This window comes from Penicillium argentinense, assembly GCF_028826775.1.
Source record: "Penicillium argentinense strain IBT 30761 chromosome Unknown utg000009l_segment0_segment0, whole genome shotgun sequence".
NCBI classification, from domain to species: Eukaryota; Fungi; Ascomycota; class Eurotiomycetes; order Eurotiales; family Aspergillaceae; genus Penicillium; species Penicillium argentinense.
The window spans coordinates 5,127,109-5,148,100 of NW_026622668.1; the positions used below are offsets into that span (position 1 = coordinate 5,127,109).

Below are 20,992 nucleotides of genomic sequence, written 5' to 3' on the forward strand. Positions count from 1 at the left end.
GGATGCCTTTTTTGCACTGCTGGCCTGGCAGACGGAGCACACTCTGCTCTCGGCCATGATCGACGAATGTTAAGTGAGCCAATGTGAGCTAGAATGTCGATGGTCCAATCGGTGCATGTTCTGCGCTGCCATGCGACGACGCGAGGTCATCGCAACGCTGGATCACCGGGTCTCGTCAGCCTGCCCTACTTGATGCGAAAGCTCTCAAAAATGCCGAGCATCCCGCGGTGGTCGAGCCGGATATAATTATGGGTCGCGTTGCAGGCCGAGATCGAGTTCCACCAACCCTTACTGAGCATCTGTGGTCCTGTGGCTCCTGACAGTGGACCCTGCGAACCCATCGCTCCCTATCAGCTTTGTTGTGCTCGCTCGGAAAATAACGGTCCAGCCACGCGAGGGTGTCCCCTGAACTTTCATTGAACCATTGGTGTTGGTTGTTCTCTGCGATTGCACCGACGCAGAATGGCTACCCTGAATTTTGCGCTGGTCAATACGACCGGGTCCAACAATGTTTACGCTTATATCACCGGTCAAGCTATCGATAATAACAATGCGCTGTTCCTCCTGCAGGCGGATGGCAAGACGGCCTATTTCCCCACGTCACCATCGTCGACCCTGACGGCCCTGAGCCAGGACTGCGCAATCCCGCTCGGGGCATCGGGCAGCACCAAGACAGTGACCATTCCACACATCGCAGGTGGACGCATTTGGTTTGTTCGCGATGGCAAGTTGACCTTCTACGTCAATCCCGGCCCCGCGCTGGTGGAGCCGTCGTCTTCCAACCCGTCCGACCCGAACTACAATCTGTATTGGGATTTTTGCGAGTTCACTTGGAACTCCGCCCAGCTTTATGTCAACATTACAGATGTGGATTTTGTGTCACTGCCCATTGCTCTGGCCTTGACGAACACATCTGGTGTCACTCAGACGGTCCAGGGTCTTCCACCCGGAGGACTGGACACTATTTGCACGGCGCTCAGGACGCAAAACTCGAAGGATGGTGCGGGATGGGATAAACTGATCATCAGCAAAAACGGCGCCAATCTCCGTGCCGTGTCCCCAAATACCGGTATCACCCTGAACAATTCTCTGTTCAAGTCATATTACGATGCCTATGTTGATCAAGTGTGGTCCAAATATGCCAGCGATACCTTGACTGTCAATACCCAGGCGGCCGCCGGTGATGTCACTGCCACCGTCTCAAATGGCAAGCTCAACTTCTCAACCGGCAATATCTCCTACAATCAACCTTCCACAGCCGACATCTTCAGCAACAGCTCAGGAGCCTTTGCCGTCTCGGGCGATAGTACCAAGGATGCCATCACAGCTCGACTAGCCGCTGCCTTCAATCGATCCACTCTTCTGACCAACACGAAGCAGCCGAATGGCGAGGTGGTATCCAACTACTATCAAAACTCCGTGACAAACCACTATGCTCGTATCTGCCATGCCACCACGATCAATGGCCGTGGATACGCGTTCCCGTATGATGACGTCGGTCCTTCGGGGGGCACGGATCAGTCTGGTAGCGTCTTCGATGGAAGTCCAAAGCTTCTTACCGTCACTGTCGGTGGTCTCACGAATGCAGTGAGCGAAAACACAGTGAGCGAGACTGTGCCTCAGTCTAGTGTCCCTCCCCCTGTTCCCAAGAAGCCGAGTCGGTTGGCGGGTCTCAAGAATGTGTGGCATAAGTTTTCTCACAGTTAGTAAATGAGCTATTGAAATCAGATACTGTGGGTTTGGGTTTCACTTTTTGAATTAACATACGAGATGTACATATACAAACTTACTGCGTGTCCTTTACATGGAATCTACAAGGACATATTCTGAACTTCGAATGATGATGATATTGTTGGACTCAGCTTTGAAAGGGGGTAAAGGGAAGGTTTCAGGTTATCAAGACCATAGTCTATGTGACACTTGGCGTCGAAACTGACACCGTTTGGCCAAGGATCTAGTTCTTTATTATCTGAGGGAAGCCATGGAAAAGGTGCGGTCTGAGGCAAAAGGGATGTGGAAGTATCAGTCTCCAATGTTAATCCGTGCGTATTTCTGGGGTGGTAAGATCCCATTAAGTGCCACATGCAGCACCTTTACTTGGAGATCGTGCGAGGACATCCTGAAAGGCAAGCTGAAAGATATCTTCGCAATCATTCTGTATGCCTAGATTCTCTAAATGCGAATCGAGACTTGTTTCACAGGCTAATACTTCTTCTGCCAATGGATCTCTTGGCTCAAGATCGCTTGATTGTGACCTCAATAGATGGTATAATGCCACAAGTGATACCACGAGAAGTTCTCCAGCAAGCTTTGAGCAGCCCATAGCCGTGGTAGTCACGTGTGAGAGCAATGCCATGAGCACGCACTTGCTGATCTGTAGCATGATTGTGTCTAGTATAGCGAAAATTCTCATGATAAGCATCGGAAAGACAGATGCATCCCAGGGAAAATACTTTCAATAGCAGACAAATTATCGAAGAGGTCAGTCACTGGTAGTACTGCTCTAGGTTTTCTGGATCCCGAGTACATCGGAACACCCGGTGACATTCTTATAGTACTCTGTACATTCACAGTGTCGCATTTCCAAGCTCGGGTACCCTAGTACAATATAGTTTCGGGTCGTGAGAGCCCAACATGAGGCCTTTGTTGAGCTTGAAAACAAAGCATTGTTGATATTGGCAAATAGACATTATTGGAAAGTCTGTTGGTAGTGGATCCGTCTCAGGACCTTTGTGTCCAAGTGCAGAGACCCGAAACTCGCATCAATTGTATTGTCTTTGATCAAGGGTGAACAAAGCAGACATTATTTCATCTCCAGCACCAATTGAGCTTCACCAGTCGCCTTCGACTCTATTAGCACTGTTCGAGAACGGGTAGCTCACCTTCCACCAAAAGATTTCGGGTATCATGACCATGACGAGGAAGCTATATTGACTGGTGATTCAGCATTTGTATCCCGACCACAGGTTCGTATATCCTCATCAACTTTGCATTGGAAATCGTCGACGAACAAATTTATTAATATCCATGAAATAGATATTCGAGCTCTATGCGACCTAGGTTTGCACTTCAGATACCATCCATCACACATGCCCAGATTGAAATTACAACATTTCATTACATCACATCCATGGATTCTCCACGTTGAGATTTGCGTAGTAGCTTCAACAATAGAACTGTTCAAAGAATATGGAGGCTCTTTTGCTTTCCATCCTTTGGATTCTCTATGCCAAACGACCTTTGCAGCCCAATGAGTTTTACCACGCCATTTGGTCAGGTTTGTTACTCGAAGTTCTAGTTGGTGATCAAATCCCCGATAGCCTCATCCAGCATACCGGGGACGGCTTGAATAAGTTCAATCGATACGTCATTAGCTCTTCGAAGGGATTTGCTGGGGTCACAAAAGCGAAACGACCAGTTGTTCAATTTATCCATGAATCTGTCCGTGATTTCCTAATCAAGGACAAAGGCTTACAAGAATTGTGGCCTGGACTTGGATATGGCTGCGAGAGTCCAAGTCATGAAAGGCTCAAGATGTGCTGCAACATCTACCTTAATCAATCATCACTTCGTGCGTCAAACGGTTTCCAAGATGCTATCGGAGCGCAACTCTGATCTACAGACGAAGTTTTTACCAAAGGATGCCCAATCCTAGAGTACGCTAACCAATATTGCCTCGAACATGCCAATTTTGCTGCGAAAGTATTTCCACAAGGCGACTGTTGGTAGCACCAGCTAGGTACTGTGTACACAGTTAAGTGGACAGTCTGTATGCTCCAAAGCAAAAGTCAATTGATTCCTGTTGATACATGTGTGTAGATGTTCAGTCTAGTTGGAAAAACACCCCTAGATCCCACACGCCGGCCTTCGGCGGTCACAACACCGAGGCCACAGCCCAGCGCAAGAATGCGTACACCAAGCAAGGGATGTTATCCATCGGTCGCTAGCAGTGGGTCACAGCCAGTTTGTTCTGACAGGAGAATATATCCCGACAGCGACTTTGTATCAAAATTTCTTACTAACAGCTGGGTTTCGGTCAACCATATCTTTGAGTAATTCAAAGTCAGAAGATATTTCCTCATTGGATCTGTCGTACATTCTTGCAGATAAGGGATACTCTAATCTCATTCGCGCAGAAATTGTGGATAATCCGGATATACAGATTGACAGGTTCTTGGTTGACCAGAGGTACAAGTACGCGCTTTTTGCGGCTTAAGCCAACGGCCACAAAGAAGCTGCTGCGGCTCTACTAGGGTTACCTTCAGCACTTATAATGGAGTCAACATCATAGAAGGCCTCAATTCCAAGAAAGATTTCAAGCATCACGAATGTCGAACACCTCTATCTTGGGCATCGCAAACGGGTCGAACGGAGATTGTTCAGCTACTTCTGCGAAAAACAACTGCAAACGAACCGGAACTCCGTGGCCGGACACCACTTTCACGAGCCTCGGAAAACGGCCACGAGGGTGTTGTCAGGATCCTTATCGAAAATGGAGCACGAGTTGATGCTCCCGATGCAGACAAGTGAACAGCGCGTCATGCGGCCTCGGCTCATGGCCACACGGCGATAGTGAAACTTCTCATTGAAAATGGAGCAGATGTCAATTATAGAGACAGGAAAGGCCGCACACCGCTTGAAGTCTCATTGCGCGGCCATGAGGAAACAGCTCGGCTTCTCGTCTATTACGGAGCAAATTTTTATGTTAGTGACAAGAAGGGGCGGACGTCCCTGCACAGAGCCTCAGACCAGGACCATGAGGTTGCGGTGAAAATCCTTGTCAACCACGGAGCAGACATAAATCAGAAAGACTACGATAGACGTACGCCACTTTCCCAAGCCGCACTTAACGGCAACAAGGCGATGGCAAAAAGCCTTATTAAATTGGGAGCGGAAATCAACACCAGTGACAAGGCAGCCTCGACACCCGGGATCTAGCCTCTTTTTGGGGGCGCGAGGGAGTAGCAAAGCTTCTTCTTCAAGCTGGAGCAAAGGTCGACACCAGAGATCTGGCCGGAGTCACGCCACTTCAAAATGCCATGGACAATGGTCATACAGCAGTGGTCAGGCTTCTCATCGAGCACGGAGCAGACATCGAAGCTTGTGGCGTAGACAGACGGACACCGCTATACAATGCCATTTACCCCTTCTATTTCCAGACTGCAAAGCTTCTTATCGAAAATGGAGCGCGAATTGATGCTCGGGATGAAGACGATCGGACGCTACTTCACGAGGCCACCACTTGCAGCCTTGAATCAATAGCGAAGATTCTCGTTCAAAACGGAGCAGATGTCAACGCCAGTGACAGTAAAGGCCGCACACCCCTTCATTTGGCCTCTTGAATAGTCCCGATGTAATATACCCGCTTCTTCGCCAGTATGGAGCTGGTGCTATGTAGCGACATTCGCGATTTGGATCATACCATTACGTCCAGATAGATATAATGTCAGAATTTTGTATTGAGCTCAGCCTGATTTCACATCAGATGATTGCAAAGGGCTTGTTCTTCTTTGTTGCCTTTTTCGCATTGCACCGTTATTCAGTGCTTACATTGTAATGTATACATCATTTTCCAGTTGTAACTGTGAATAAGGTAGTATCAGTATAATATAGTGAAACACATTGCACAGTGATTGTGTTTTCAAATGGACAGTTTTGGCATGCAGTTTACATAGCATATATTTGTCTCATCCCGCAAAGGTTTTCTGTAAATATATACCATTTGTATCATGTGAATGATCTGACACTCAAATACAGATGATCGCATTGCTAAGGAACCTAATCAAGCTTGAACAGCAACGACAAGCATTCCAACTAGTTCATTTGTATTCTGCAGTATAATCCATAGACAGATCGCTACAATCAACAGACAAACCCGGGCCGATTCGACGCAAGTGCAGAGTGGGGTGGGAACCGCAAATGATTGGCCCGTGCAGCCAAAACATTCCCGCCGCGCCAAAACAAACCCGGCCCAGTTTCCACCTCCACCTTCACCATCTTCACCTTCATGTTCTAGAGACCTCCCCTGTTGAGGACATCGAGCATGCCTTCAGACATGAGCCTCACCGTGTCGGACTTTGACCCAGAACACGAAGCGCTTGCATCAACGCGTGAAATCAACATGGACGACGAACCCGACTTCGCCATCAACACCTCGACTATTGACCGCGCCTTCCCCGATTTCTCACAATTGTCGCCCTCGGACGAAGACGAAGGACAAGCTGAGGACGAGTACTCGGATCACAGTTTGTCAATGGAGATGGGACGCGGTGCTGGTAAGCCTCGTCGTGTGGACGACTCGCGCGACTCCGTGATGAGCTTTGAAAACAGTGTCCGATCTTCTTCACCTGCAGTTCGAGTCGAGTACCCAACTCCACAGAAGCAACAGCCTGTTCGAAACTCTACGCGACGCGCCGTGAGCGAAAACCTCCGCAAAGATGCCCAATTGCGCCGGGCGACCCAGGCACAGAAGGAAGCCATGAGTCCGCAGGTTTCCAAGACTCAACGCGACCAGAAGCGCCGGACCCTGTCAGACATGCACGAAAAAGTACGCGATTCGTACGATGGCTCCTTCTTGGGAGACGAGCGACCAGTTCAGGCACCAGTGCATCCGCGATCGACGCGTTTTGGTAATCCGAACAACTCGCAAGAGATTGCCGAGGCTGTGGAGCGTGCATCGCGTGAAGCCTATGCGAAGGAAATGCGTAAACCCAGCAGCAACAACAACACTGGAGGAACCCCCGCAAGACAAGCTCTGCTCAGAACCACCCCAACAACACGATGGGCGACACCATGACTCGCCAGTCTTTCCTTCTTCCCGATCTCCCCAACATCTCCGAGCTTGTGTCTGGCGTTTATGAGGATGGTACACCTGTCTTCTCTCGCCAACAAAAGATGCGCTCTACCCGATTCGTCTCCCCTCCTCACGACGCGACAGATGTCTCCGTGACTCGTCAGCACATGCCTCTCGACGCCGTGCCCATCCCCGACGACGAGAAGGCCTTATTCGTCAACCTGCGACTGCTCCAGGATAAGGTATCGGAACTTCAGATGTTCAAGTCGGATGCAGAAAAGCGACTGGAAACCTACCGTGCAGAGAATGCGGCTCTCAAGGCTGGCCGATCTCGGCACTCTGATAAATACGGAGGCGATGATGGCGAATATAGAAAGGGATCGAAGCGACTTATCAGTGATAATCAAAGTAAGTCGCCGCGTACATTTCATTTCATCCGACCAGCTTACTAAATATGACACAGAACTTGAGGCAGCCAACGTTGCCCTGCAAAACCAGCTTGATATCGCCGACCGCAAGGCCCAAGTACAAGACGCAGCAGTCAAGCGTCTGAACCAGGATCGTGAATCGGCCATCTCACAACTTGGTGTTGCGTACCTCGAAAACCGCGAACTGAAAACCGAGAATGAGGCTCTGCGACAGAAGAACTCAGACCTCCAGTCCCAACTGTCGCGTTTCTCGAGAGGCAAGGCTCGAGAGCAGGATACTGGTGACTCCGAAGCAGTTTCTAGCGCATCTGAGGCAGATGACAGCCAAATGTACACCGAGCGCAGTGGTGACATGAGCCGCAGTACTCGCGACTTGACTTCGAAGAGCGCACACTCTAATACCCGCAACCGACGCCATATGGAACCCCGATCCAAAATTTCCACTCAGGTTGACAAAGAGATTTCAAGGCTGGAGAAGGAACGTGCTGATGAAGCTTTGTTCTCCCTGGATGTGCCCACCCCTAAGCGCACAGTGACCTCCAAGAAGATTCGCTCGGAAGCTCCTCGAACAGAATCTAAGGGCCCCAGAAAACAGCCAAATACCAGCAAGCAGCGCGTGAAGCGGGTGGTTGTGGAGGATGTGAGTGGACCCGTTGAGTCGACTGAGCAGAGCAAGGCCACATCCGAGATGGATGATGTTACTCTGCTTAGTGTCCTTGATGTAAGTCACCGATCAAAGGCGACTCCCAAATCTGCAATTGTTAACAAGAGTTCCTTCAAGGAGAATGAAATCTCTCGACTCCGCAGAACATTGGAAGAGGAGAGAAAATTACGCAAACAGCGTCGTTCCAGTGTCCCGAAGGACTCGACAGCGAATGAAACCGCCAATTCGACCCGACAGAGCATCCTCAAGAAGTCGTCACTCCGCGAGCCAAAGGCATCTATTCCCCGACCAGCCTCGGCTACGGGCGATCTCACCACGCGGTCAGTCGCTACCACTGAAGGTGATGAGAGCCTCGTTGTTCCCACAGCAGAGCGTCCTCGCCGCCACTCCGACCATTCAGTGGCCTCGGTGACTTCACGTACAATGCGTGCACCAAAGGAGGATATGACATCCGCATTTATCCTCCCCGATATCACACTGAGCCGTGCAGACCTGGCTGCCAGCAAACCCTCCCGGCTGCCGGAGTCGGCCCAACGAGCTCTGGATGACCTTGCTCGGCACAACGGAAAGAACTGCACTGTTTGCAAGAACGTTCTGACTCATGATGGAGAATGTGATCACGAGCCCGTCAAGGTCCCCCAGCCTGTTCCTGTCTCTGAGCGTATGCCAGAGCCATCTGTTCATAATCCCGAGCCTACTATGCGACCCTCCCAGCCACCCGCCGTCGCCCTTGCCAACGTGCTCAAGGCATTGGAGGATGAGCTGTCTCACCTGAAGATGCAACTTGCTGGCTACCAGAGCGCATACCACAAGCTCGATGCATCTGTTGGCAAGCGCCAGCGCAAGTCACTCATGGAGAAGATTGAGACTCTGCTGAAGGAGATCGATCAGAAGTCAGATCAAATCTATGCCCTCTATGATGTCCTAGAGGACCACAAGACTGGAAATCGAATGACAGAGCGAGAGATGGAGCAGACCCTGGAGTCGATTGGAATTGATGTTACCAAATCCGTTGACTTGGATGAGGAATCTGAGCTTCCCTGGGAAGGTATTGAGAGTACTGCGGAACTGACTGGTCGGGCTTAGACCTAACCGATGTTTTCATAACCCTGTATTGAATCTGTTTTTTTGGCGTGGATAGTGTTCATCTTGAAACCTGCTTTTTTGTATTTGACACGCTGTGGTGTCTCGGGTTCATTCGGGAGCGTGCTTTATTGAGGTGTCATAAGATTGATCGAATGGACAGTTGCTTTCTCACCAACTTTGTCTAATAGTTTACCAAATTTTCTTTAGTGATTGACACATCAAGCCTGTGAAATTTCTGAAATGAAGTCTGGAGCACTCTTCTGGCCAGAAAAGTAAATACATGCTCGTAAAAGAATTGGTACTGTCTTCCATCAACACCCCCCAACGAAAAAAAAGATAAAAGAATGAAGCCAAAGAGAAAAGATAAACAGAGAAAACTAACCCAGGTCCCTTTCGTGTCGTAGTGGCAGGTTTGAGTTCCGTAGAATCAACCTCAGAAAGGCCCTAAGCTGACGGCTTGGATACCAATGACTTACTCAAGGTAGCTCCAGCAAAGTCTAAATCGATAATCATAGACCATAGCGCCCAAGCTTCCCAAGAAAGCCACAGTGGACAAAAGAAGGGCTGGTCAGTCTCGAAATCTTTCATGACCTTAGGTTGCATGATCTGGGGCAAGCCTTTAATGACGCCTGAAATGCCTTGAAGGCAGCGACCTTTCCATGGACAGTCATTTTTGCCAGGATGTGTGTCTGACTTGTATGAGCTCGAATCAGGGACTTTGGGGAACTTGCTGGTTTCGAGGATTTGTTATCGAAACTCAAACTGATTGGTTTTTCGCCGCAGACTGTCCGCAGATTGGGTCGTGTTTTCGGTCGAGCTTGGGAGATTTCCTGGAACAAGGCTGCCGGTGCGTAGTCACTGTTGGACCCCGCCTGCCCTGGAAGGAATGAACTGCACTGTGGAACTGTTGAGTGAACGAGATCTGGCTTGTATGCCTTGGATCTGTGACCCCGTCTATAGAGGGTTAGAAGTGCCAAAGTTCACTTTCCAATTCCAGGAAGGCTTCATGCCTGCACGAATCATAGCGATTTGTACCTCTGTCTGACCGCCGAACTGTCATCAAAATAGTCGCCCAATCAAGCTTCTGAGCAGTTATCTAGCTCCTACCTGGTACAATTGCCATTCCTAATCTTGTACGGTCGATGAAGCTTCAGCAAGTATTATGGATATCAAACTATTTCGTATAAGGTTTCTAGTAAATTTCGGTCTGTTGGTGTGGGATCAGCCATCAATTGAAAACAAAATAAGAGAGCGCCACCGCTATGCAAGAATGATGCTTTTCCCATCCCATATCCTTTCAATTCTCCTTCACTGCAGCCATAGCTGCACCTTCGGTGGCTGTAGGCTTCGAAACCTTTTCAGCCTCACGTCGGGACACCTCCTCTTCAACAAAGCAGCCCAACCCTGCAAAAGCTTCCAGCAAAGTCCGTGAATAGTACTCTTGTAAATTGTATCCACCAGCTGAAACCTGTGTGTTCTTTTGCAAATTGTCCAGATATGCAGATGGGTAGGACTGCTGGAGCGTGTAGTAGTCCCGTTTCTCGGGCACCAGTCCCATGAATGGATCGTAGGGCTTCTCTGGCTCGGGTGTCTTGATCTTTCGCAAACCCTTGATCAGACCCGAGCTGGTACCAGCAGTATCGGCTGTCGTGAGCGGTGTACCCGTTCGCTTGGTCTCCGATCCACGCAACGCAGCCTGCTTCTGCCGAATACGATCCTCCTCGCTGCGCCGAGCAGACGATTTCTTGAGTAGTACTTTGTGTCCCTCCTTGGCAATAGCGCTGGCGTCGGCGGCTGTCCCGGATGCGAGTCGGGAAAGGAAGTCTTCGCGTCCAGCGTGGAGCTCGCGTCGCTCGCTCTCGTATTCCTGGCGGGCGATCTGGCGCCGGCGTTGGGCCTCTTCTTGTTCTAGTGTCATGCGGGCCTGGAATGAAGTAGCTTCCTGTTCCTCGAGGGCTTGATTGTTGCGGATGGACTGCATGTTTTCCTGCGCGTATTGCTGAAGCTGAGCTTCTGTCTTTGCCACGTCAATGCGGAGGACCAAGTTGGCGATTATTTCCTCACGCTGCTCGAGGAAGTCGTCGTAGTTGCGCTTCGAGTCAAACTCCTCTTCTCGTCGGTTTAGACTGTCCAGTACATGTGTCAAATCATGCCGTGTCTCGTATAACGGTTGGCGCAACTTACATGTGCATCACGCGACGCCGAATGTCCACCTCTCTTTCAACTCCGATATCTTCAAAGGTCTGCTTGCGGAATCGATTCTTTCGCAATGTCTTCCGGCATCCCGCTACAGGACAGCTGGATGGACCAGATGAGAAAATACGGTCGACGCAGGACTCGCACATTTTGTGATAGCATTCCGGGTTGATGAGAAATCGCATGTTCGGGTTAAGGTACCGCGAGGACTTGCAGACGGGGCAGACCTCTATACACAAGTGGTTAGCTCAGATGGTTGCTTATAGATTCATTTGGCACACCTACCGTCATCATCTCTGCGGTCGGTCCCCTCCTTTGACGCCATGGCGAGGGTGTTGAGATGGGATTTGGAGAGGCGGAGATCGCATCGAGACGAGCTGCGGCGATAAGCCGATCGACCCGTGCACGGACCCACTTTATCCGGCGCGCCTTTCTTTTCTCTTCTTTTCTTTGCGACTTTTTTTCTTCAGCTCCGCCTGCTCGTCTCCTCACGCCTCACGACGGTGCTCACCAAGAGGATTCCTTGTATATACCAGGACGACACTTCTATCGTCCCAGGTCATGGGGATCCCAAACCACGATCTCGCTGCTCTCGAGCAGCGCCGCCTCATCCTCGAAGACAACATCCTCCAGCTCCAAAAGTCACTTTACCACTGGAGAAATTGGGAAGCGGAATACGATGGTATCCGTGAAGATATTGGAAACCTGGACAACGATGCTTCAACCGACGACTTTCTCGCCGTTGGTCGTGAGTTCGGTGGCGCATTGGTAAACGAGGAGGAAATGCAGAAGATCCTTGGGTCGCAAGGAGTGTCGCGGTCCCGTGGGCAAGTCGTTGATCTCCTCGGCCGTAGGATCGACTACGTGAAACAGAATGTTGCAACCATGGAGAAGAGACTGCGAGCTGCTGAGGATGCGCTTCTCTCGCTGGATGCGCAGGATCAGGGACCGGCTGAGGCCGGCGCGGACTACCCCATGCAAGAGATTATGGAAGAGCTGGATGAAGACGGAGAGGTTATTTCCAGCTCTATCAACACGCCTGGCCACCAGGCTCCAGAGTTGCTTGACGTGTTGAAGCAGGCTGGTATCGAGAATATCCCAGAAAATGTGCAGCCCGCGCAAAACACCGATGCTACCGCCACCGAAGGGAAACTCGTTGAAACCTCCAGGAACAGCCAAGAGTCTCACACCAACCACTCACCCGACTGTCCTGTCCATGCACCCGAAACCAACGAAGTCGTCGAACAACCGGAAGATTCTGATCTCGAGCGGCCCGTCTCCCTCGTTACGCCTGAAGATCGCGAGCAGCCCCCGGTTACCGATGTCGACGAATCACCTGAAGAAGCCAGACTGCGTCGAGAAATGCTACAATATGGGATTGACGAGGTGGGCGCAATCGTTGCAGAGCTAGAAATGGATGAAGAGGGGAGCGATTTCTCTATTGACGATGAAGACGCTTATGATTATGATTATGATTCTGGCGAGGAAGAAAACGAGGATGAGTTTGGCCGTTCACACCACGTGCTGTCAGACCAATATCACCAACAGATGAGGGAGCTAGAGGCAAAGCTCAACGCACGCGGCATGTACAACATGGGCAAAAATACAGCGGCTCTGCCCGAGGAAATGCGGCAAGAGTTCGAGAACCCTGCACCTGTGGAGGATCAAGTGGCAAATGGCACCGATTCCTCCAACAAGGGCAAAAAGCCAAAGAAGCGAGTTGCTTTTGCAGATGATCTTGATATCGCTCCGGCCTCCGAACCAGGCGCAGCAGCTTCAGAACCTCCAAAGAGGACACTGCCACCCAAGCAGCCCGATGTTACAGTTCTGTCAGATGCCGTTGTTGAACGCACCGACCGCGCCCCTGAGAATCGCCCAGCCTCCGACGATGCCCCTAAAAAGGTTTCGCGGTTCAAAAGTTCTCGAGCTGCATCCGCAGAGACAAACGATTCTCCGGCCCAGTCTGCCTTGAAACCTCCAAGTTCCCAGCCCACTGACGTTCGGTGTACTCGCAAACAAGTCAACGTTGTCCCATCCGCCGCTCCCCTTACCTTGTTCCCTGCTACACCGCAAGAGTCGAAGCCCTTTTCTGCTCCCATTACTGAGCATACCGCAGCCCCTTCTGCTCCTCGGCCTCCAGAAGGTAAAACTTTGGCCGACCAACTTGTCGAGCGCGAAGTCGCGATCGGAGCTGCTGCTGCTCCCGAGCCAGACGAATTGGACGAGGGTATGCACCGCCGCGAGATCGCCTCGGAATTCTACAAGATCCGCAACCGCATGATCCAAAAGGAAGGCGGTTTCGTGAACGATGATGACCCAGAGTACGAGATTCGCGAAGGTGAAACGGAGCCCAAGCGAATCAGCAAGTTCAGAGCTGCTCGGATGAAGTAGCTGCTTGCCTCTATATGGATTCAACAATTTATACCCAATAGACGATACACCATGCTACAACATACTGGCCTCTCCCCGTTCGTAGGTTTTTTTTCAGCAACTATTTCACATCTTCTCTCTCCATCTTTCGATTACATTAACAGGAATTCTGTCTGTCGTCGCCTTTGGCGTGGCAAGTGGTGATACCGCCCCAATGGTATCAAGCACTGAACAAATTCCAAGATCAAAATTAGGGGTGCTTCTCTGACCGGATATCCTTTAGGTTTTCATTCTGGCTCTGTGGAACGGCAGAAGTTGACTGTATTGTGTCCGCAAGGGTACTTACGGGCTTGTTCTGACTGGGAAGTGGAGTGGGGTGGGAATATTAGTCTGTGGATATGCAGTTATTTTAATTCCCCGACATTCCCTACTCTATTACTGAGTTTCCATCGTATTTGGGTATAGATATTCATATAGCATATTGTGATACGAACAATTACCTAGTTAGTCTGAATTCACTTTGGCTTCACATTTTTCGCCTCGTTCCTTTCATTTAGAAGTGAACGCAAAGTCAGGTGATAATTGTCTAGTAGTGATATCTTTAGGTATTCCCAACTCTGAAGGACAGGACTCTCGCTGCTTTACACCCCATTATTGATGACTTATTTGATGTGCCTGCCAGTAGTTCCCTTGAGACGTTTGAAAATATCACCCCCTCCAATTTCTCTTACTCTCTTCACTTCTCTTGACTCCCCCTTCCCACAGCACCTCACTCATCCCCATCTTCACCATGCCTTTTAATTCCTTAATCAGAGAGCCTTTTCTCGCCGTCAACTTCTTCCATTGATACTGTCCGAAACCCCAAGAGATTCCAGGTCGCCGTGCGCCCCGAACCAACGAAATACTCAGGTACACTGCAAAGTCAACTTTGATAATGGCGAACCTGTGGAGCCCGCTAACATGATGGAAATTCATGGTGAGACTTTAAACATCCATTTCACCAAGCGGATGAATGTTTGCATTGTTGCTAACTTTCCATTGCTATACAGCTTCGACCTGTTGGGCCGACTTCTATGCGCTTGTGGGTGACGATCGCAACCAAGGATACGCCAGCTTCATCGAGTCGCTCACGGGCATCGAATACCATCCAAACTCTACCGAGTGGCCTCGGTCGTCCCCGGCCGTGGCCTATATCGAGGTGGCCAACTCACCCAGGTAAAGACCGATTCCACCGCCGACGTTGATCCTGTACTGGATATCTGGACGTTATTCTCACGTCAAATTAGCAGTGCCTTCAGAACTGGATACAGTTTGACTAGTGCGGTGTGCTACTTCCAAGAACACCGTGAGCATCAATTGGTGGCTCGATGCAGAGGTATGAATTATCCTTGATTCTTTTGTGCCTTCTGGTATCTTCAACGCCAAGCTTGCATAGATTCGCATCACCGTCAAGAGCCAGCCTTTACATGGGGGTACGTGGAGCAAATTTTTGCGCTTGGTCAAGTTGAGTATCTCGAATTCAAGACGCCCATGTAGGAGTGGAATGGACAGTTGGTACCCGAAGGAGTAGGGGCGCCGGCGCCCGCGCTCTCGCTTTCCCTGGGTGTTAGCAGTAGATACCATCAAGGTAGGTACAGTGTGATTGATATTATTCCTCTTCTGGGGTTATTGACTTATTTTAGTGCTACGGAGTAGGCAAGAGGTTCCCTCCTCTTAACTCATATTCACAGAAGATATCATATTGCCTTGTCATAAACGGTCATTAGTGGATTAAAAAAAGCAATCAAAAAGTTGGCCAAGAGGGCGTATCCACGGCCGTGTCCTCATGCCAAGCACAAAGGAATCCACAGCGAATCCCAACTCCTACGAATAAGATGTGTAACGCCAATGCAAATATCTGTAGCCGAAGATCATGAACCCTCAGCATGGCCGCTGCTGCGAGTAGAACTGGGTATAGTGCCCATGCATTTACTGCCAAAGGAGAGCAGGGATGGAGTGCAGAAACCACCTTCACTAGGAACATTGAGAGTTGCAACCCTGGTGAAGAAATGGTGGTGACAAAATCGAGACGAGGGAATCGACTCGGTGGGGGTGGGAGAAGCTGTTGTCGTCGGGCAGGAGATGGTGTCTCTTCGTGCGATTGCCTGGTCGGTGATACTGGAGGTGAAGTCGCAGAATATCGGTGTCGGACAACTAGGTCACGGTCAGGACTTAAAGATGGTCGATTGCCGATGACTGCATCTGAGTCTGGCGTCATGCTGGTTCCGGAGCCTGAGCCAGTGGAATCAAACATAGAGTCCCGTCGGTATGCCATGTGATTGTTGTGAACCGGCAGTCTCTTTGTCGGGGACAAAGCACGCTCCATCGAGGGTTGTGGGCTGTCGGCCGGGTGGATTCGAGGCCCACCGGGTAGGTCGGGGCCGACAGAGCTGCCTCTTTTGAAGCGGAAGCTTTCAGTGGCACCGGTCTGGATCCCATTCAGTACTTCGTCCGCTGTCGGCCGACGTTTTGGGTCCACGGCAAGAAGCCTCTCCAGGAATGTGTACAGCTTTTCGGGAAGATCAGGTCTGCGTCTTCGTGCATTGTCGAACCCGGCCCAACCGGTTATTTCGGCTCGAAGTTGATCTAGGTCTTCGTTTTCCTCGTGGATAATATCGGCGCTGGCATATGGGAGCTCGGCGAAGCAAAGGAAGTACAGGATCATTCCAAGGGAGAAGATATCAGACTTGAATGTGAAGTTGCCGAAAGGGCCATCTGGGTAGTCTTGTCGAAGCACCTCTGGTGCGCAGTACGATACGGTTCCAGTCGCGCCGGTCGACTTACGAATGGCGTCTTGTTGCTGTACCTCCCCGAAGTCACTGACGAGTACTCGGATACCATCACTAGTTTCATGAAGAAGACAGTTGTTCGGCTTCAAATCGCGATGGATATACCCGTTCATGTGCAGGTGTCGCAAGCCAGACGTGATGTCTCGGAAAAACGAGTATATCTCGTCCAGCTGAAGGATGCGAGGACCTCCCAAATGGGATCGGAGCTCGGGTTCGCCTCTCGATTTCCGGCGAAGTCGCTCTTTGAGTTGCTGCGCTGTAGTCGATGTTTGGACAGAACCGCAGATGTAGTTGTGCAGATCGCCGGCATTGCAGTACTGCTGGAGGATGAATGCGCACGCTACCGGTGGCCCGAAGGTGCTGCTTTGAGCATTTTCAAGCCACACATGCCGATATGAGACCAGGTTCTGGTGGGATAGATGTTGGAGTAGTTGTACTTCACCCAGTACTTTCTCCAGCCACTCGTGGTCGTCACCGACGGGTACTCGTTTGCATGCATAATGGCCGAGTGAGACGCCATCTAGCACATGCTTGACAAGCAAAACCACTCCCTTGCCTCCTTTGCCAAGCTCTCTTTCTTCCACGAAGAACCGTTTGAAGTAGTCTTGGCTGAAGGCGGCGGAGGAGATACCCTGTGGCGGTGCTTGAGCGGTGGATTGAGAAGGCGCACTAGTGATGCCATCCGGCAAGGCAGCGTGCACAAGGCGACGACGCGGTGATGGTGGACGCGATGATTTTGCTGAGCTTGGCAGACTGCTATTGTTCAGCATGCGAAAGTAATTTGGACTGATGAATTCCGCCTCTGGGTCAGTGCTTCCACGATGCCTCCCTCTGCTGCCATCGCGCATGGGGCGGTGACACAGGGGGCAGTTGGCCAGCTCCAGATCACCGTCATGGTCGTCCGCTGCATTTCGGAGAGCTAGCTGCTGGGAATCCCGATCCAAGACGACCACCGAGTCATTGTGTCGGCTAGACGACGATTAGTCGTGAAAGGTGTCTTGCAGGGAAGGGCACGTACAGCACGACATCGAGATTTCCTCCATTGTACGGGATCATAGACATGTCGTCCGGCATAGCTGCATGGACATTGCGGTGAGCAGCGACAAAGCCAAGGCGATTGGGCGGAACGTCGAATGCAGCTCGGCGAGATGACGATGAAACCCCCACGCGGGCGGTGAGACCCCAGATCGATGCGCGCCGAACCGTGGTTAAGTGCGGTGAGGGGCCCAGAGAAATGCCAACGGTTGTGAGATAGATGGTGTGAGATAAAGTAACTCCAAAATGCTGAAAATGAATCACTTTTGCAGGATTTTTACTGAAGACGAGCGATGGGACCCACTTTTTACAGTATCGTGAAATATATATATCTGAGGCGGATAAACAAAGGCGGGAGGCTGAGTTGGACCAGTATGAGGATCATATGTCTGTACTGTGCTCGCTCACGTCAATCCAATATTCAGAATGGCACGTATATGAGTATTGAGACACTGTCAAATCTGACAATTAGGCTTCCAATGCTGGAAGTCTAGAAAAGGGCCAAGACTTCGAGGAAAAAGGTTCACCATATTGTACTCCAAGAGCTCACTTTGGTCTTATGAGTTCAGAATATCGCGACCTGCAGCAGGGTTCTCCGACCCTCTAAATCCCAAGGTTACAAGAAGTCACAAAACTGTGAACTGATTCCCTAGATTGAAGCCTGTCACCTGGGCAGCCGCAAGGCCCAAAGCAGCTGGAGGTAAGACAGGCAGTCCACGCACGAACCCTACACTAGCCTTAAAACTTAATCAAAGTGCCCGAAATGGATTCATACCTGAATTGCTACTAGAATCATTGGAACAATCAGTGCCAGATGGTTCGAAAAGATGGTTCATTTTTATCGGATTCCTTAAGGGAATCGGGTATCTAAAGTGGGACCAGACGGCCACTGTGGTTTGATGCCGGATTCGCTGGGACTGTTGACCACACACGACTCGAGGATCGTTGGGAAATGCACTGGCAGTCCAGAAATGTGGGCTTCGACATGAAGCTGCCTGTCGAGCGTTTCCGCCCTATGATATGCAGGTGTCAGGTACCCGAGGCCCTGTCAAGTGAGAGCCCGGCCGGCGATGGGGGCGATGGGCATGCATACATGCTCTGTTTTCCAAGAGGTGCAGGCCATCTTGAAGTGACATTTAGTCACGGACCAGAAGTTGGGATTCCACCCGGGATGACGCTAGCCTTTCAATCCTCCTCACCACTCTCCACATCACTGATCTCCAGGTTGGCGATGGAGTCGTTGTCATCGTCGTCGTCGTCCTCGCCCTCGTTGAAGCCTTCAAACTCGGGACCGGACTCAGAGGACTCAGACTCGACGTCATCGGCAGGCTCGTCGGTCTTCTCATCAATCTTGCGCTTGCGGCCCATCTCACCAAGGCGGCCCTCACGACCTTCGATTTTCAGGTCATCGCCGTCATCACCCTTGGGAGGCGGGGTGAACCAAGGAGTCTTTCCACGCAGGAAGTCATTGATCACCATCTTGGCGACACCGTCCAAGTCCGGCTCACCACCCTTGAGCAGACGACCACCTTTGCGGGCAAGTCGGCTCAGAAAGTCTATGGCATCGGTGGGCTCTTTGATACCGTAGGTACGCTCCAGGTGACGGGGCTGCACACGGCGAAGGACAGCAGGGATGTATTGCTCCGGATTCTCGACGTTCTCCACACGGCAGACACCACGAAGGAGAATGTCCTCCTCGGTGTCATTCTGGTTGGGCGGGACGACACCGGGGCAATCAATGAGGTAAATTCTCTTCATCAGAGTGACATACTGCCACACCTTGGTCTCACCAGGAATGGGAGCGACAGTGCAGACCTTCTTCTTGCGAAGAGTGTTGATGATGGAGGACTTGCCCGTATTGGGATAACCGATCAGGCCAACAGAGATCTGCTTGCGGTCGGAGTGCAGAGATGAGAACTGACGAAGAAGCTGGATCAAAGAACCCTTGCCAAAGGAGTTGTTGATGGAGGCGTGGAATGCCAAAGTCGGATAATCCTTAGACAAATGGCGTACCCAAGCGGCCTAGTGTCAAATGCAAGTTAGCAAATGGTCACACAGAAATGAATGTTAATGACAGGAAATGTGTGGGATGTTACTAAGAGTTCTACCACTGAGCCACCAGAAAAGGCAGAGGCAGAACTCAACTCAAAAACAAAACACATCTGTCTCTTACGACTGGTCCTCAAGACGAAGACCAGTCAACCTAGCTTCAGAAAGAAGTTCAGTGCGGGACAGTGTCGATCTACCAAAGCTGTAACAGACAGACCTCCATGGAGAAAAGCACGACATGAGTCGCAGGAAGAAGCCTTGACTTAGCAATGGAACGGCTCGATAGCCGGTAAAAGAAAGCAAGAAAGAGAGAGCAATACGGTCGTAAAAAGGAAGAGGGCAAGTAAGAAAGGGGAACCGGAAGGCGACACTTACAGCAACACCGGTCGGAACAAGATCACACTTGTTCAGGACGAAGATGAGATGCTTGTGAGGAGCCTCCTCACGGATGTACTTCTCAATGCTGCGGCAGCGAGTGCCGTTGGGATCACGCGCATCTAGACAATGAATAACGACATCGGAAGAGTCGATAACCTTGTACAGTTCGTTCCAGATACGCTTGCTCTGACCCTTAGAGAAGACTGACTCGCGAGCGGTGGTGAGGGAAACGTCCTCCTTTTCACCGATATCACCAGCAACGATGGGAGTACCATCGGCGTGGAATCCCTCATCCAACTTCTCGTGGTATGACTCTTGGTTCTTGACAGTTTCGCCAGCGAGGTCCTCCAGAGAAGAGACACCCAGCTTGACACGCTTTCGTTGCGCCTTGGGGCCAAATGTGTCACCGAATGGGTTATTTTCGATCTCCATCTTGGCTTGATGTTGCTTGAGCCCGTTCACACTGTCATTGTCCCGAATCAAACTCATAGGTAGCTTGTTGGTCTTGAGGAGCACTTGGTACGGGTCCGAGGCACGCTCGGCGACGGCTTCGCGGAAGGACGAAAGAGCTTCTTGCGAGATAACTCGAGTGTTGCCAAACCATTTACGGTTGGGCTCAATGCGAGCAACGGGGGCGTCCCGGGACTGGTAAGAGGCAGCGACAGTGATGTCTCCCTGAGCGTTGCGCCGAGCCTTACCATCCTTGAACATGTTCAGGTGCTTCACCTTCTTTGCCGAGCTACATGCTGTCAGAAGGGATCGACTAAGGGGAAATGCGACCGAGCTTGCAGCTCAACATACCGATAGAAGTTTTCACCTTTGGTTCTCACGTTCCCCATGCCATCGCCGACCTTTCCCTGCCGCTCTTTACGAGCGGCCTCCTTCTTTCCGGTGCCCATGATGAGGGCGTTCTGTGATCTGAAAGGCTTGAAAATGGGTGGACCTTCAGAAAAAAAATTTGAAGGCGAGACCAAACACGAGGAGTGGCAGAGCGCGAAGAGAAGAAAAGGAAAAAAAAAGGCGGACGGCTATTTTTTTTTTGGCGCCAAGCCGCGTGCACGGACCAGGCAAAATCGCTTCTGCTTCCTTCCGCTTTGCCCGCGTCCTCCTTTTCGATGCCCGTCACTCATCGCAATCACCTCTTGTTCTCGTGGCCCTGCTGAGT

The 20,992-nt window shown here is 50.8% G+C and overlaps 7 protein-coding genes across 7 annotated transcripts; 4 read left to right on the forward strand and 3 right to left on the reverse strand.

The window, feature by feature from the left end:
• Positions 1-462: 462 nt before the first annotated feature.
• Positions 463-1,707, forward strand: N7532_009487 (glycoside hydrolase family 64 protein; the record flags this gene model as incomplete). The annotated part of the gene is made up of 1 exon (XM_056621978.1): positions 463-1,707. One exon carries the CDS (start codon positions 463-465, stop codon positions 1,705-1,707), a length of 1,245 nt encoding a protein of 414 aa, XP_056472784.1.
• Positions 1,708-6,043: 4,336 nt separating this feature from the next.
• N7532_009488 (uncharacterized protein) lies at positions 6,044-8,971 on the forward strand (the record flags this gene model as incomplete). Its single annotated transcript, XM_056621979.1, has 3 exons — positions 6,044-6,664; positions 6,718-7,201; positions 7,257-8,971. 3 exons carry the CDS (start codon positions 6,044-6,046, stop codon positions 8,969-8,971), a joined length of 2,820 nt encoding a protein of 939 aa, XP_056472785.1.
• Positions 8,972-10,268: 1,297 nt separating this feature from the next.
• On the reverse strand, positions 10,269-11,492 carry N7532_009489 (TFIIH/NER complex subunit TFB3; the record flags this gene model as incomplete). Its single annotated transcript, XM_056621980.1, has 3 exons — positions 10,269-11,097; positions 11,156-11,396; positions 11,453-11,492. 3 exons carry the CDS (start codon positions 11,490-11,492, stop codon positions 10,269-10,271), a joined length of 1,110 nt encoding a protein of 369 aa, XP_056472786.1.
• A 236-nt stretch (positions 11,493-11,728) lies between these two features.
• On the forward strand, positions 11,729-13,558 carry N7532_009490 (prefoldin-like protein; the record flags this gene model as incomplete). The annotated part of the gene is made up of 1 exon (XM_056621981.1): positions 11,729-13,558. One exon carries the CDS (start codon positions 11,729-11,731, stop codon positions 13,556-13,558), a length of 1,830 nt encoding a protein of 609 aa, XP_056472787.1.
• A 939-nt stretch (positions 13,559-14,497) lies between these two features.
• N7532_009491 (uncharacterized protein) lies at positions 14,498-14,756 on the forward strand (the record flags this gene model as incomplete). The annotated part of the gene is made up of 2 exons (XM_056621982.1): positions 14,498-14,513; positions 14,587-14,756. The coding sequence occupies 2 exons, from the start codon at positions 14,498-14,500 to the stop codon at positions 14,754-14,756; spliced, it is 186 nt and encodes a 61-aa protein (XP_056472788.1).
• Positions 14,757-15,320: 564 nt separating this feature from the next.
• On the reverse strand, positions 15,321-17,439 carry N7532_009492 (protein kinase IKS1; the record flags this gene model as incomplete). Its single annotated transcript, XM_056621983.1, has 2 exons — positions 15,321-17,334; positions 17,384-17,439. 2 exons carry the CDS (start codon positions 17,437-17,439, stop codon positions 15,321-15,323), a joined length of 2,070 nt encoding a protein of 689 aa, XP_056472789.1.
• Positions 17,440-18,585: 1,146 nt separating this feature from the next.
• On the reverse strand, positions 18,586-20,726 carry N7532_009493 (putative GTPase NOG2; the record flags this gene model as incomplete). The annotated part of the gene is made up of 3 exons (XM_056621984.1): positions 18,586-19,422; positions 19,825-20,566; positions 20,629-20,726. The coding sequence occupies 3 exons, from the start codon at positions 20,724-20,726 to the stop codon at positions 18,586-18,588; spliced, it is 1,677 nt and encodes a 558-aa protein (XP_056472790.1).
• Between the last annotated feature and the right edge of the window lie 266 nt (positions 20,727-20,992).